Raw genomic sequence first — 18,546 nt, forward strand, 5'->3', positions numbered from 1 at the left:
TGGCTAATGGGAGGAGCTTATTAGTTTATAATGGAAGTTCTGTTAAACATGAGGGGAGCATGTTAGTTCACAGTTTTAACACGTAGCCAAAAAGATGTTGTCGTACTAAAGTTATGAATTCACTGACCTCAATTTTTGAATAATGTTCTAAATTTAAATACCAATGAAGTGACGTTCTTTTGTTATTTTTCTGTCAATTTTAAAAATAGAACAAGATTTTAAATGGGACGAAAATTAATGAGATATTCGCTATCCATTTGTATAGTGACAATATGACAGTGTTCTTTTCTTCGAAGAATACTATTTTCTTGTCATATTTCATTTTGACAGGTGAAAGAACGAGTCATTGTCTTGTGTATAAAATGCATCTAGAATGACGTCAGAGCGTTTGATTGTATTATTATGAAGGGATAACAATCAACGCGTGACGTCATATCGTCGACACGCGATGCACACAACCACAAGGAAACACGGTTTTCTTTGCACATTTTTTTCGAAAGGTTTTTCTTCGCAACGAAAGTTTGTCAAACGTCACTATAAATTGAAATTTCCCTGCTGTACCCACTAAACTTGATTAATTGAAATTTTGTAAACACCTACCTACAGTTGGTTTTTCCATGCAATAGCGTGACTTTGGGGTCTTTTAAGATTCATTGATTACTTTGTGATAATTCATGAGCAATTTCATAACATTTTAAAACAACGTCAACTAGATATTTATCTTATAAAAAAAATATGTTTACTTTATGTACCTACTTCGTCAACACAAGAATCGTTTTCAAATATTACCTAATACCAGAACTGTTCGAATCAAAATATATAAGATTTTCTTAGGGTTCCGTTTCGGTTTTGTTCTCAGCTCTGACTGTACTTTTAATAATGCATGACAGTATCGAAGGATGGAGGTAGGCTGTTAAAATCCGCCATAAATAGTGCACACTAAACTTTGTCGGTCATAATGATTTGTTTTTATTGAACTAAGACTAGAATTTACAGATGGTTTTGGTTAGTTTATAAAAATCAATTGAACCCTGCCTTACCAAATGTTTTGGTATACTTTGGACGATACCACAAAATTGTGCACGCTTTTTCATTTATACTTATTTATTTTCATTGGATTAGGAATACACATTACACGTATTGTTGATTCATTTTTTAAATTCATTAAGCCCTGCTTAAACCAAACTAGAATAGATAAAAAATATTATTCTATCTATAAAATATCCAAAGTTATGTATGATTTAATTACATCATTTTAGATATTTTATATATAGACGAGTATTTATTGACTATTATCTTTTATGGCTTGCTTTCGCAGGGTTTAATTGAATTTTAAAAACTAACCTATTGGTTATGGTATTCCATCTGTAAATTGTAGTCTTATTTCAATGAAAACAATTACGTATGACTGACAACGTTTAGTGTGCACTATTTATGGCGGATCTCAACAGCCTACATCCGTCATTCGCCAACGATGCATGATACTATGTAGACGAAACACGGGGCGTCAAATAAAATCATACAGATTGAAGTTATTTTACCATTTTTTTTAAACTTAATAAATTGTGTGTTTGATTGAAATGATTTTGTGTTTATGGACACAATTTTCTTCTTAACCTGTCGTCATGTAAGTTAATGAAACTAACCCAGAGGAAAGTGCACATGCTAATTTACCATGATTTTCTTTTTACGCAAACATCACACAAGATGTCGTTTAGACGTTTCCTATTTATTGGCGCTTTGGCAAGATAGTGGTGTTAGTTAGCGCGTTTTGTGTTTGGTGTCGCGATAAAAGGGGGCTTACCTTGATAAGACTTGTGGCGATGCTAGAGCAAGCAGTTACCACCTGACTCACGCAGCGTTCGTGGACTATAAAGTTGCACACTGAAACAATGGAAAATAAACACATAATTAGTTACAAGTAATTAATTTTTAATATTGTAATTGTGAGTTAATCCATTTCTCCAGTATTTTGTAATTAAAAATATATTAAGTTATTATGGGTTACAACTAAATTGTACGTAAAACATTTCACCATGGCACAGTTCGCCGTGAGCTTTCTTTTCGGAAAGAGATGACCATATACAATACGGTCTCCAATTTTATTAGATTAATATGAACATTAATTCAATTTTTATAGCGGATTTTGGCAGAATTCAAGAATGAAAATCTAACCTAACAGATAATCCAGTATATCGGCTATTTTCAACATTTGTTTGCTCCTTGCTTCTTGTAAAGTGTAAACCGACAAGAACCGTGTTTTATTTAGACATGAATTATTATTATGTACTTGTTACTGTTTTATAATATAAAATATTACGATACACAAATCAACCCCCTTTCATACCCGAAAAACGCCGTCTTGATGGTTTTAGTAGTTAGCTTTATTTTAATTTAAATAAAATATCCAGCATATATTTATTTGAAAACAATCCTGGTGTCCATTTCGTTCACTAAGAGCAGAGTTTTCAATAAGAGATGACTTTTATACATTTTATGCATCTACTAATTCATACATATAAAAGTAGTCTTAGGTACGAGTATTATTACAGTGATTGGTTGGACATTGCAGAACTATATGAACCATCATAGTGATCGAATGAACCATTTTGTTCTCATGCTTCTTTAAAATCAAGTTATTCTTTAGCTACACATTATTAAGCTTTCACAAAAAAAAACTGAATAATGTTTTTTTATCTCATTTATCCTATCAATTTATATTTTTTAAATTTTATAATGACTTCATTGTATACAAATAAATGTATTCATATGAATTTCTTCATCATCCACTATTGCACGAAGCCTGCTTTTATTTTTATCAGTTATTTTAACTGATACATAAAATACATTATTATAAACAATTAAGTAAATCAATTATTTAAAAAATAGGTTACTCTAAAACAATCCGTAGTAAATCTTGATATATTACAGTTGGCTGAGGGCTAGTTTAGGTGGGTGTGTTTTATAAATTCTTCATAGAGGATAGGGAATATTTAGCTCATTCAGTGTAGGAAAATTCTTGTATGTATTATGTAGATGTAGTATATAAATACTTTTCAAACTGTTGTTTTAATATATTATTTTAATTATTTCATCGTGTTTTAATAGTTTTACTTATATGTACTATTTCCTGTCATGATTTGAACGTATGTACTTAAATAAATTTCAATTTAAACGTCTCGACTCAAAATTTGTTTTTTTGTGAATTTCTAATCTAAATCTATCGATCCATCTTGTCATTCTTGCGAATAATTAGGTTGTAATAACTAGATAGACTAAATATATTTTAATTGTTTTTGCTGAATTTAGGCGCCTATCTGCCCAATATCGGTTTCCATTCAGATGTTATAATCATAGTGAACATCCACACGGCAAGAGTTCGAATCCCGATGTAGCAACGGCGGTGAAAGGCTGAAGATATTCCTCAGACAATAATACACCAGGATCGCGAGGGCCATCGCGCTCGGCAGATCGACTGCGCGGGGGGCGACGGGGGATGGGAGCACCATGCCGCTTTGACGTCACAGGCGTCGCGCGTGACGTCATCAGTGCACGCGGCAGGACGCCGACCTAGTTTGCCCTCGATACTCCCCTCCCCCACTCCTCACCTCGTACACTGCCCCATGCAAACACTGTGGATGCTACCGTGCATTGTGAGAATAGATACGACTGTGGAAAAAATATTTTCAAGTTTCAGAGAAAACTTAACCAGGTATGCCGGATTTTAAAATTAACCGTGGGAAATTAACCGTCACGATCGAGAAAAAAATGACACTTAGTAAGACCGTACATTTAATAAATAACTACTAAAATATATTTTAAAAATGTAACTGCACTATAAGTGCAATTGTAAAGTATTTACGTATTTCAGTAGCAATTTTAAGGTTATAATTATTATTTTCTTTTTTTATTGGTGTTACGATTATAATAGCCACAACACAGCTTGTCACTTTGCAAACACGACTATCATTGTCACTTCCCTCCACGGATTGCTCAACATAACGTGTTATGAATGTAAAAATAAGATACTATATTATTTGAAAGCACATGATACGTCATATAGTATCTTATTATTTTATAGATGCTCTCATCGTGAATGAGAGATTGAAAATCCGTTTCGCGAAGAGACATGCTATAACAATAATTTGACTATACATGTAGATATTGGGCACCTCACGGAGAATTTTGTTAACAATATTATGTTTTTACGATAAATTAATGTTAGCCACTTCAATAAATCCATGCTCTAGGTCCAAGTATATATTGAAAAATAATATTTTGTGAATTTTCCATATCCGTAATTTGAGCCTGAGAACCAGGACTTCATAAGCAGACATATTACCACTTGTCCATCGTGCGTAGTCCGAAATCTTATTATTATTTTTTATTCTGTTAAAATATTTACAATAATAATATCTATTAAAATTATTTTAAAGATAAGAGTGAATGGTGGAATTAATTTTTAAAAATATAATTATAGTACTAAGTACTAATACTTTCTAGAGAATCCAGAATTTTATCACAGTCATGATGTTGGAAATTATTCTTCGGTTATGATACAAACTTTTTATTAACTTAAAGATACAATAATGAAGTTCTACTAAGTAAACAATATTTTAATTGACAGTTTTTTTTATTGATTGCGATAAATTGAATAAATAAAATTGATATCCATATAAAGTAATCGCAATTATTTAACATATTTTTGGTATATTATATAATATATTTATTTAAAAATAAAATGTAGGTACATAAGATCATCGTTATTAAAAAACAAAAATATTTCCACTTTTGTTGTTGGGGCCTTCTGTTGAGAGAGTATTTTCTGAATAATTATCCTAGACTTATTCTTTGCGAAGTCATGAAATTATTTTAAGCACTGGTGATTAATATATTATCACCATAGTGACATTCATTATTTTTGATAATTTTTTAATTTATCGTTACTACAGTTTAACATTTTAGCTCTTCTTCTAAACACCTTCTCAGTAATTATACGTGTGACAAGAAGCTTTATTTCAAAACCACCTTTAATTGTACAACTCAAAAAGATAGAAATATATTTTCCCCGATGAGACACAAATCAAATTAAAAAAGAAAATGCATTTAATCCAATCAATAAAACGACATTACATTATATGGAAAACTTGATTAGAAGCTCTTCGTTGTTGAAAAAACATAAATAAATAAGTTAGAGATAAAAACATGCCTGATAGAGTAACTATGTGTATCACCCAACCCTATATAATATATTATAGATTAACAATATGCTTACATACCTATGTGTCCATGCATATATTATAGATAGATTTATTTTACTATATTGATTATCTAATCGTGATATTTATAGAATGGTGGAAATCTATAAATATATATTATGACAATTTATTTTTATCGGAAGTTTAGATTATCTAAAAGGGTGTTAGATTCAATGCGTTTAGTAGTTGCTTAGATACTAACTAAGTTATCTTTTATACCATATTAAGCATAGTCCTGACCGACATCCATCTGCACGTTTTAATTAGATGCAAGACATTTCGCACTATAGATTCATTTATAAGAAAACTTCACACTATAAATAGTCCGTATCTATCAAAAATCACAAACATTTTAACATAATTTAAAATTCACTCCAAAAGCCGATTCTATAAATTATGAAATGTACATATATTTCTAAGATAATTAAACTATCCTGAAACTTAAATTTGGTAAGAATTCATGATACTATTTTATTATATAAGTATATATATCCGTTAGTTTACGTATACCAGAACCAAAACATTTGCGTTATAATGCTAATGTAATCTGTTGAAGAACAGACTGTGTCAATTATTGTAGATAGAAAGCCAAATACATAGACAGAACAATATGTTTTTATAATATTTATATGTACGATTGTACGATCACATACATGTCGTATGTACGCATAGGTAGTACCGAAACATCAATTGTCAAAAATGGCGGTTATAAACAATATTTCAATAAGGCAACTTACAATTTTTCGTTTATTACCAATTTAACCACACTAAAGTGTTTCATATATTATACCATCATTTATACTGTAGTCATGCCCCCCACAACGGGCGGCCTGACAGAGCTCTAGCTTGGGGCCCGGGCTTAGGTGGGCTGTCATGGCAGGTCGGCAGTTAATTGAGATAAAAACACATCAAAACTTCCTCTGATAGTAAAAAAAATTTGCTCCTACAGTCATAATATATTTAAATGTGGCTGTACAATACAATTTGATGCGATGTGATGATTGATATAATGAAATAATAATTCACCTGTCGAATTTAGTATGTTTCCTGACTAATAAAACAGCTTTTTGGCTACTACAAAAGGGATTCGCGATCAGTGTTGCATATGATGCCAAGTGCCGACAACTCATTAATTTAAGTGGATTTATTTAAAAATACATGGGATACCCTAAATTTTACTTTCCGACGCCTCTAAGCACCGCTGAATACCATTTGGGAAACTTTGCTGTATAGCATTTCACTGCCCTTAACCTTAGCGGTAGATATGGGGACTGCCAAAGAACGTGACCTGGGCGGCTGCTTCAGGGTTTGGAGGCCATAGCTGTAATACTAAAAAAATATAAAGCCCCTTCCAGGTCTAGTTATAGTCCAAGCTCTTTGATTCTTTACGAATACATTCAATCGAATTGAAGGTTTAAATCCAAAACGCACTGTGCCCAATAAATTTACGATAAACTATCGCGACAGATGTGCTGATGCTCGGCAGTGCTAAAAATAAAAATGGAAGGGTAAACCTCTCAATGAATCTGTGACGCTTAATTGTTGGCAGATCTATTTTGAAAGCACTCTTCCGTACACTTATGACGTGAGGGTATATTTTATGTTCTAGCAGAGCTTTCTAAACTGACAGGACCTATACCTGTAATTTATGATGCCAATTGGAAGGATATATCTGTGTTAAATCGAACTGCTTCGAATATTGATATATACTCGTACCACATACGTTAGGGTGAATTTAGATAGACGTTATTTTATATTTTTTTAAGATAAGAACTGTTCAGTTCACATGGTGTACCAACATCCTTTTTGGTACTTATCATCTAGTTATCAGGCTATGTTTTATACTTCTATATTAAATTTATTATATTGTATCTCTAGTATGTTACATACTTATTTCTTCTATGTATTTTGTCAATCAAGGCACTCTTAAGGTAAACCGCAACAACTATATAAATAAACTATCATGCGTCCAGTATTAACGTATGGATAAGAATGTGTGGTACTCAGCAAACAGCATGAGAGAAAAATGGATATCTTTGAGAGCAGAGTATTGATAAGAATTCTTGGGGAGGACCTGTACACAATTTATGGGTATAAAACGATCACGTGACATGAAAATGCAGAGCCTGCACTGGATTGGATACGTGGATATAATACCGGAAGAGATACCAACAAGGCAGGCTATGTACGTTGAAATGACAGCTGAAACTGATATAGCTGGACTGCGGCACAGGGGATTTAAGAATGTTTAGTCAAAGCAACTGGAGAGTATCGTCATTGTATCGTCCAGGATGGAGGAAGTTTTTAGAGGAGGCAAAGAACCGGCAAGGGGTATACTGCCACAAATGATGATGATGTTGTGAACGTCTTAATCTTGTAATTTTAAATTAATAAGAAATTGAAATAGTTAAAATATATAATAAATTTATGATTTTGTGGGTACTAGCTGTGTCCGATCATATCAATTTATGTCCATCGAATTAGAACCATTGTCATTGCTAAGCTAATAACGCTAAATAAATAAACATAATAATTGTTTCATTTACAACAATAATTATTGTGGTATATTTTTAATGCTGATTTTGGGTTCACGGGCAGTTGAGTTGTGGCGAAAAACTAAATTTTACTTTTGAATTCCGGGATTTTTTGACCAATTCATTGTTTACTAAAAAAAGAAAAATTCACTTTTGTAACTCATTCGATTGACAGTTAACTGTATTTTTACAACGTTTTTATTAGCTCGTATTCTTATTTGTCCGGTGGTTGTTTGTCCAGTACAAGTCTTGCAATCGATTTTTAACTAACTTCCCGATGCACGGAACACGATGCCAATGCATTCTTTTAATACTTTTAGCCATCTTTAAGCAGAATTGAATTCATTTTCAGTTAATTCTGTTTTGTATGGAAAGTTATTTCAGAACCCTAAAAAGTAGAAGACTAAGGGGGTGGTCCTAGCAACTAAATTATTAATATATACGTCAGTTACTATGGCGAAATGTCAAATGACATTTCAGTATTCTATGTTTGTTTGTTTTTTATTTACTTCATATCAAGTACAGGTTTGAGCATATTGAGCATAATAATTCAACAGAAAATTTAAAAACGTTGTATATAAAAAGTTCTTTTTATCTTGTATTTTTTTAATTCTAAGAGTGACATAAACAAATTTATTGTCATAATGATTAATAATTTTCTTGAATATTGCAATGAGTAGGTAATAAGTTTTTTTTAATACATTTGTGATTTAGTGGCGTGCAGGTAAATTGTTCACTTTGATGCAAAAAAAAAGATAAACATAAGTATATATTTTTTCTGATCAAGATCATTTTTATTAATACTAACTGAATTTAAATCAAACTGTCATTGAAAGTTTTGCTGTTAGCTGCGAAAGGACGAAGTATTTATTAAATTATGTCGTGGTCCATTTATGGAAACTATTCCATAAATGGACCAGGCTAATGAAAGTTTGCGAAGGCCTGTTCCGTGTATCGGCTAGCGTTCATCGAATAAAATACCTGAACTGTGAATTGATTCTAATTATAGCCAACCGTTGGGCCCGATGAGTTTGTTTTACAATAGCCAATAGATACACTGCCGTAGTTCCTGTGAACAGGCTTAAAATCATTACGGAAACTTTCAACATAAAATATCTTGTATTTAATTTTACATGTTCCAAATTTTTAAACCGAAAATGCGCACGTTCCAATTTCAAAAAATATTAATTTGAAGTTAAATGATGACATGACAGATTAACAAAACAAATGAACATAACATTGCTGTCATTATTATGTACTGTGGTGGTTCCAATACAAATAATATTTATTGGAAGGTCTTAGAAGACATTCTGGCCATTCGGATGACTTAACTAGTATAATTGTGTAAATCCTTCTATATAACCAAGATAATATTATATTCTTTGACAATTTTTTTCAATTATTTTATATATTGACTATGTCCGATCCTAATACGATCATATGGGCTTCCACAGAGTAGAGCTTTGTATTAACAGAATTTGTTTTTTACGAGAAATGGATGTCAGCCACTTGCTCAACCTATTAGGTCCATACCCTGACTCACACACAAATTGAAAAACAATATGTGTACATGCCAGACCCAGGATTCGAACCTGAGACTCACGGCGTGATAGTCAAACGCTCAAGCCGCGCGGCCACCGTGGGTGTAAATTATTATTTTACATTAGTATGTATTTTATTTTATTCTATTATTTTACATGATGCATAATATTAAATATGTCAGCATAAAGTTATAAATAATAATTAACAAGAATTTAAATATTTTTTCTAGCATCCTAGAATGAGCTTTCTACCTAATATATTATATTTTTTTACAACTTTTTTATCTGAGTACATTTCTTTCAGTTTCACTTTCATGTATTTAGGCGCCGGCTACATAGAGGAGTGTTTTCCTCAATTTCCTTGTATCTATACTACCATAATAAGATAATCGCTCTATTTGTTGTGCTGTCTTGACTAAAACGTGTATATTCCAAACATCTTCATGCATATTAGCCATTTTACTTTTTAAGTCATGACACGTTAGCATAGTATTAAGATTGTCAGTATTTTACTAAATCAACTAGGTAGGTTGATGTTCCAGATGACCTAGTTTTAAATTTAGCGCGTTGAAAAGAAATCATTTTGCTGAAACATTTGACAGAGTATAAAAAATATAATATCATTAAATGCATTTAAAAATGCAACTTGCGAGCTTTAACTGTTAAAGGTTTGCTGGATTTCGTTTAGTACATAAGGAATTCAAGTAAATATAAATATAACAGACAAAACTTACTTAGTGAATCAACAAAAAATATATATAATCACTGAGTTTTACTTGTAAACGTTCATGATAACAATATTATTTTCGTCAACTGAGTTTAAGTTTAATATAACAGGCAAATCTTACTAAGTGCACTTTTAAGTTATAACCGTTAAATGAATATGCTATTATAATAATACTATCGACAGAAGGTACTTGATGTAATTTAAATTTAAATTCTAATGGATTTAAATTTTGTACTATTCCATTTGAGTCGTTTTTGCGACCCGGGTATCGCCTTTCGTCATCTTTAGGTGCTGTGTATACTCACCAAAGGCAAACACACACCGACAACGAACAATCTTAACTGTAACTTATATAGTAAATCAATACAATAAAGTAGGTAAAAACTCCATTACCTACCTATCAAGTCAAGGGTCACAATAAAAAAAATAATAAACAAATTATGAATATTGAAGTGTTTAGTAAAAAAAAATGTTAAAATATATTCCACTGAGTACAATAATGTACCAGGTAAATCTCACTAAATGCATTTAATAAATTTAATTACTTAGTGAGTTCTACGCGTAAAAGTTTGTGAATAGTCTTATGATATTATTTACGTTTAGTCCAAAATGCATTCAACTTGTGGCAGTCTCGTGGTTTGGAAAACTCGAAGTTTTAAAGAAAACGCGACAGAGTGATTTAATTTTATGCTGCACGCGCCAGACGCAGTGTATTTTAAGCATTCAATTTTACTATGACGGAGTATAATGGCGATCTCCAATAACTGAACACTTCAGTTATTTTAATTTAAATAATCAAGAGTGGAAAGTGTTCGTTTACCTTTATATTAATTGTATTTGTTGTATTATTAATGTATTATATTGTATTGACCAGTGTCGATGCTGTTACGATCCGTCATAAACAGTGTATACTAAACTTTGTGTCAGTCATACGTATTTATTTTCATGGAAATAAGACTACAATTTATAAGAACCAAGACATAATAGATAATAGTCAAAAAATACTCATCTATCTATAAAATATCTAAAATTATGCAATTAAATCATACATAATTTTGGTGATTTTATAGGTAGAGTAATATTTTTTATTTATTATAGTTTGGTTTAGGCAGGACTTAATGAATTTAAAAAAATTAACCAACAATGTGTGTAATATGTATTCTTAATCCAATGAAAACTAATAAGTATGAATGAAAAAGACGTATGCACTATTTTTGTCAGAACGCCCATATCATACTTAAACTATTATGGTATGGTTTAGGCAGGGTTTAATTGAATTTTAAAAACTAACCAGCACCATCTTCAAATTTTATTGCTTGTACAATGAAAACAAACAAGTATGACTGACAAAGTTTAGTGTGCACTATTTATGTCGAATCTTAACACTGGTATTGACTTATGAAGAAAGACGTGAAGCAAAATAATGAGCCCCCATGAAAGTCTAACCATAGATATTCAAATTTCAGTATTTCGCAAACAGATAAATCTGGTGGAAAATTAATTAATCGGAGACATTTTTGTAAATTTCACGTTCATATCCTGACAGCATTGTTTTCTTTCTAGTATTTATAATAACGTGGCTGCAGGTGTCCACTTCAATACTACGACACATTGTACATTACAATATTATGTGGTTTAAAAATCAACTCGACTTACAATGCAACATGGGTAATTATTTCAAAGTCACGTTTATATATGTGATCTATTTTGCTATCATGTTCACTTTTTTGTTATTACGTTAATCATTTTGTCACTTGTTGTTTATTTTGGTGATGCCAATTGGGAGAGTAATAAGTAATCACGTCGGGGTCACCACTGTTGGTGTCACCACTGTGGTGTTCGATGTGTGGGTTATGGTGTTGAGGATGATGATGAAGAAGTCGAAGATGTATGCAGGAGTGAGTTTTATTTGCAGCGTAACGATCGGTACAATAGTATAAATACAACGACAGTACATAATATCTACTGAAATAGTTACGAGCCAGGTACTTAGATTCGAGTGACATTTTGATAAATCATTATTCGTTATGTATACAGTCAAAAGTAATACATAAACATTATATTCCCGTACATATATTGAACGAGTCAGCGGTTTAAATACGAGTAGCTTGTGAATTTTATTTATTATTACAGTCATAATATAATATGATACTATGGGAAAGGATAATTCGACTAATTTTCCATTGCGATACCGTATTTGATATCGCCAATCAATCTGCTGATCCAGCTAAACAGTAAACTTGTTTACCAATATATGAGTCGCTGAGAAATTATTATTGCGGTCGAATAATTTGATACATTGATAAAAGATATTTAATCGCTAATATTCTGACAGCTACAACTCTGTTCAACCAAATCGCTTCAGATATTGATATATTCCACATACGTCAGGATGAGTAGTATAGGTAGTTTTTCTCTCATCCACGTGCTGCAGATGCCAGAAGAGAAGCTCAACTTGGCTTGCCTGTTCTTGAAGCCAACCGTATTCCAGTGTCCTGAAAGGCAGCTAAATACTATCTATAGAGTGTATACGGTGGAGCTACGGACAAGGATTCTTGGATGTACCGCATGGTGTCCATATGCTCCAACTAAATGACGAATATATCCGAAAAAAAAGAATAAGTTGTTTTAAACTATATTCTTAAAATACGGTTTACTTAGCCCATTCAGCGCACTTCCTTGGACCTACAATATATTTTTGTGTATTTAATCTTTATACTGTTTTTATAACACGGCTTCTATTTATATGTATTTTAATACAATTTATTTGCTTTTTCGTGTCATGTTGTGAACGTTTTGAATTTTTAAAGTTCACTTTATGTAAATAAATAAATTTAAATTTGAATTTAATATTGAGATTCTATGTGAGAGCGCATGTCCTGGCGTGCACTAAAAACGTTCAATAAAATCTTAGATAGACCGTAAATGAATGAAAGTGAACCTGAAAAATGTTACCAGTACGAATGATTACATGAGCTACAATTCACACAGATGTCCCCCACAAAAAATCACTGTTGTTTTAATAGTTTTAACATACAACAACAGTACAATTTATGCATGGATAATGTATCAATATTGTATGGACTGGCAATCACGTAAAACTGTAAAAAATACACGTAAATATCCAGAAGTGTCAATGCTAGATTTATTTGCCAGATAATACGATTTGCCTCAGTGTTACAACCATAGAGGTATTAAATAAAAATAGAGGTAAAGAATCGGCTTTCTTATACAACTGAATGAAGCAGGCCAACAATAGCCGACAACTTACGAGAAATAGCGACGCGATAAAAAAATGTATGGCATCACGGAGGATTTACTTTTGTCATTATAATGTACCCATATAATTAATAATGTTAACGTTTGCCGCAAATTGATTACAAGTCTGCCACACCATACTTTTTTATATAACCTGCTTGCTTCACCATAGTTTCATATAACTTGCCGCCCCTAGGTTACAACTGTAAACAATAAAATTAAAAAGAAAGTTATATTATATAAAAAAAAAAAAAAAATCAAAACTGTTCACTATAGAGCTCTCGGGCTACACACATACTCTTATACACACTTTATAGCGAGCATCTTTCAGCGCATCAACGGATATTATATTTTTATATGGGTAGCTCAACACGTTGTGAAATTGCCACCAAATATTCAAAATAGCACCTCTAGTTTTCAAGCACATTGCCATATAATGTACATTACAAATATGTAATAAGGATTGTTTACATGGGTTTAGTGCAAATCATTAGTACTCACTACTCGCACTAATGCCAACACGCAGTGGCGAAGGCGAAAATCAACCCTGCCAAAACCAAGCCATAATAGATAATAGTCAAAAAGTACTAGTATATCTATAAAATATCTAAAATTGTACAATTAAATCATACATAACTTTGAATATTTTATAGGTAGAATTAGGCAGAGCTTAATGAATTTAAAAAAAATCAACAATATATGTAATATGTATTCTTAATCCAACGAAAACAACTAAGTATGAATGAAAGAGTGTGCACAATTTTGTCGCACCGCCCAAAATATACTAAAACTATTATGGTTTGGTTTAGGCAGGATTTAATTGATTTTTAAAAACTAACCAATACCATCTGTAGATTGTAGTCTTAATTCAATTAAAACAAATAATTATGACCGACAAAGTTTAATGTGCACTATTTATGGCGGATCTCAACAGCCTACCTCCATCGCATGTAAACAGGTCGAATTAGTATTCAGACTGTTACCACGAAGTGTCGATATTAGTGCGAGCATGGACCCCACATCTTTGGCAGGCCCCCCTACCTATCGCTAAGGATAAAGACAGCGTGACGCTCTACAGTAGCGTTTTCTAAATGGTGTAGGTACGCGGTAAAATTAATGTGTAGGTATGTTTAGTGTTTTATTGTATATTTTAATACATCCATTTGAATTATGGAGATGACGGTATCATACAACCACATAACTTTAAATATTAATATCATTGAACGAAAATAGCGCATTATAAAAACGCCCTAGAAATAGATTTTTTTAGTATTAAAGCAAATTTGTGATGTGTGTTTATCTCACTTATCTGGTCGACTCGCCTCGCTGGGCCCCCGGGCTAGAGCCCTGTCAGCCGCCCCCACAAAGGGGGGGGTAGTATTAAGATGATGATGGATGAGTGCGAGTAGTACTAAGGCCGTTTAAACGACCCCTTAATCGCATTATTAATAATCGTTTATAGAAAGATATTCTACGACATCAAATCAACAGGTAAATAAACATGTTTTCATTGAATACCTAAATAGTATTATGTTATGATAAAAGGTTTTCCTTATTTATTCTAATCTAATAATGCATCGAATAAATATTATTAAGAAGGCATCACCTGTGAAACGAAGGTTGCTATCAATCAATTCTGTTGCCTTGTAGGTGTATTCCCCTGTATGATTAACTGATTCAGGACATATTAGATATTTCGCATGATGTGCCCAAATTATTTAAATATTCGTTTCCTTATAATGGATAAAATTTCTGGAATTTGTTTCCATAATAAAGTCTCCGGAAACCCAACACTTTAAAACCCATTATTTTATTTCCCATTGCTTGAGTGAGACTCTATTACTGTGCGCTTCTTACGAGGATATAGGGCAAACTGAGCTAACTTGGTGATACTAAGCATAAAGCTCAATTTCTGGAATTTCTTATATACTTACTTTATCTTTGATCTATTTACTAATTCTGAAGAAGTTTTCTTACTAGATACAACGATAACTCATCAAAAAAATGTCATGTACTACTATTTTAGGATACTTAAAATTTTGGTGCTAAATCGAGCGTACTTGGTGACATGACATGACAAGGCTCCTACGTTTGAATATACACATTAATCGTTTTTATAATACATGCGGTACTTATAATGTTTGCGCAATTTAAACAATTTTCTACAACAGATTTTGAAGATAGAATGGGTTTTGCATGTTGTCACCTGAATGTTGTATCAGAAATGTGTGTTACGGTGTTGGCTTTAAAGCATGTCCATGTATTGAAGATTCATACCAATGTATGTAGAAATTCAATGGTTTTCATCTAGATTGTGCCGTTTATTAAAGAGAAACCGATGTAACTTGGATATTGACAAAATACAAACTATCACCAAGTAACGGCTATCACCGAGATAGCTCAGTTTACCCTAATATAATAGTAGAGTACACGTTTTATAACTTTGCACTTTTTACTATACTGATACGCCTCTGCCTGATTATCTCGCATAAAATTAGATCAAATAATGATATTCAATTGTATTGATATAATATGTAGTTATAAATAAATAAATAAATAAATAGATAATATATGTAAAAACATATTTTTAGAAAGTGCAAAGTTATGAAACGTATATTCTATTTGGCTAATCGTGTCCTTATGTGTTCATTTAAATCTCGTTTGGACAAGATGTTGCTCAATTAGGCAACTCATTTCCACGTATACCTTCTTAATTTAGATTATCATAAGGTGATATCTTCAAAACAGAATAAATGCACACGTGTTTAGGAACACCATGTGTGTGGGTTGTGAGTTTACCGGATGTTTTTGGATGTATTCACACATCTAAAACGATTAGTGTATTACTAATTGTTTGATTAACTAAATCGGTGAATATATTTGTCATCTCGCATAATACATTAGGTAATAAGAAAGGTTGTTGGTCGCATAGTAGTCATAAAACGGTGAGAATTAGGCCCATTTTAGACGGGACACCATTGTCGCGCTCGATATAATATAGGAGGCCTTTGTATTTGAATAAAGGGGCATTTGTATTATGTTTATGAACGCCCAGAGCTAATGAGTCAACGCATAATTTTGCGTTATAAATTATAACATAAAACTGGCTGTGGTAATAAAAACAAGTATATCGGCAGCTTGAGAATGTAGCGGCCGACGAAAAAGTGTACCAGATACGCATTGACTCATTAGCTCTGAAGCGTTCATAAACATAATACAAAGGTCCATTTATTCGAATACAAAGACCTCCTATAGTATATCGAGCGCGACGCCGGTGTCCCGTCTGAAACGGGCCTTAAAAGTAGAAGCGGATTATATTTATATAGCTAATGTTGTTGTGTATTTTATAGTGTACTTTATGTGCTACGCTCAACCTTGTATATTATATATTGCAAATAATACGCCCTACATTTTAAATTAAATATATTATTAACGTTCTAACATACATCACAAACAGCTTATTTTGTGTGTCTTATTAACGACATCCATTTTCTTAAAGGTTTTCGCTTTCTATACAAATCTTCACTTTAGCCGTCAGATTCACTCTTGTACTTTTAACAGCAATAAATTTAATATACAAAATTTGAAAACATCTCATGCATTTACACACTAGAAGAGACCGTTTTATAGAAAGAAAAAAAATACGACACCCGACGGGACTTGAACCTGTATCTGCTGGATTCGTGCCTGTATGCTTTTACAATTAAGCTACGGGCATTTTACTGAACTACAACGATTTTAACTAGTAGTTTTTATAAGAAATGCTTATCAAATTGTGTTATAATGTTGGCTATTGATTTTAGATAGGTTTTCTAGTGTGTATATGCATGAGATGTTTTAAAATTATGTATATTCAGTATAAATAATGTTACATTCTAAAATATTTAGTCTTATTCGTTGAATAAAAGAAATAGTTTATTAAATTAGAAATTGATTGTTATACTAAATGAAAGGTAGATACCAAAAACCTATTTTAAAATAACTTTGTCATTAACAATATATAACTCAAATATTTTTTGATCACTTTAAACGTAAAAAAAAATATTAGCAACTATTCGTTTTACTATGTGTAAAAACAAAATGAGAAAAATGATCCGCAACATGTTATGAAAAGTAATACGAGGGTGGGTCAATAAGTCCTTAGAAAAGCCGACAAGTGGCGCGACTAGTACTGTAAGCGGTTTGTTTTCATGCAGCGGCACTACCGATTCAGTATGCTGCGAAGTTTCAATCAGATTGGTCGGGTTGTTGTGTGTTTTTCGTACATTTAAAAAAAAAATTTGCTTGTGGAAAATGGAAAAATGGAAAATGGAGAAAATTGAGTTTAGAGCTGTTATTAAACATTTTAATATAAAAGGGTTAACAGCAAAGGAAATAAAAAATGAGTTGGATTTAGTTCACGGCATATCTGTTCCTTCACTTGCAACTATTTATAACTGGTTAAATGAATTTAAACGTGGTCGTACATCAACAAAGGATGAACCACGCTCAGGACGTCCTGTAGAGGTGACTACACCAGATATGATCAATAAAATCCACGATATGGTGTTAAGTGACCGAAGATTAAAGTTGAGTGAGATAATTGAGGTTACAGGGATCTCAAAAGGTAGCGTCATTTCTATTTTACATGACAAATTGGGCATGAAAAAAATTTCTGCAAGATGGGTGCCGCGTTTGCTCACAGTCGACAATAAACGCAATAGGGTGGTGGCCTCTAAAGCCCTGTTGTCGCTCATGCAACGCAATCCGGATGAATTTTTTCGTCGCTTTGTGACTGTAGATGAAACATGGATACACCACTATACTCCCGAGACGAAAGAACAGTCAAAGCAGTGGATTGCGAAGACAAACCATGTCCAAAGAAGGCGAAAACCGTAAAATCAGCTGGTTAGGTTATGGCTACTGTATTTTGGGATGCACGTGAAATTATTTTCGTTGACTATTTGGAAAAAGGAAAAACAATAACAGGGGATTATTATGCATCTTTATTGGACCAGCTAAAAAACGAAATTGAAGAAAAATGGCCTCATTTAAACAGGAAAAAAATCCTCTTTCATCAGAACAATGCCCGTGTTCACACATGTTTACGATCAATGGCTAAAATTGAAGAATTGAAGTTCGAATTGGTCGACCACCCACCGTATTCGCCAGATTTAGCCCCCAGTGACTTTTTCCTTTTCCCAAACTTAAAAAAATGGCTAAGTGGACAAGGTTTTTTTGCAAATGAA

At 32.3% G+C, this 18,546-nt stretch overlaps 1 protein-coding gene across 6 annotated transcripts in view; it reads right to left on the reverse strand.

Annotated features, from left to right (window-relative positions):
• The window catches only part of LOC147073396 (diacylglycerol kinase theta), a 116,725-nt gene that overhangs the window by 50,570 nt on the left and 47,609 nt on the right, over positions 1-18,546 (reverse strand). For all 6 annotated transcript variants that reach the window (XM_085945477.1, XM_085945474.1, XM_085945479.1 and 3 more), the window contains exon 2: positions 1,805-1,884. In XM_085945477.1, coding sequence (XP_085801603.1) covers positions 1,805-1,884 — 80 coding nt within the window. The remainder of the gene's footprint in view (positions 1-1,804; positions 1,885-18,546) is intronic.

Source organism: Rhyacophila brunnea, unplaced genomic scaffold (assembly GCF_057557595.1).
Source record: "Rhyacophila brunnea isolate RB1 unplaced genomic scaffold, BYU_Rbru_1.0 scaffold_18, whole genome shotgun sequence".
Lineage (NCBI taxonomy): Eukaryota > Metazoa > Arthropoda > Insecta > Trichoptera > Rhyacophilidae > Rhyacophila > Rhyacophila brunnea.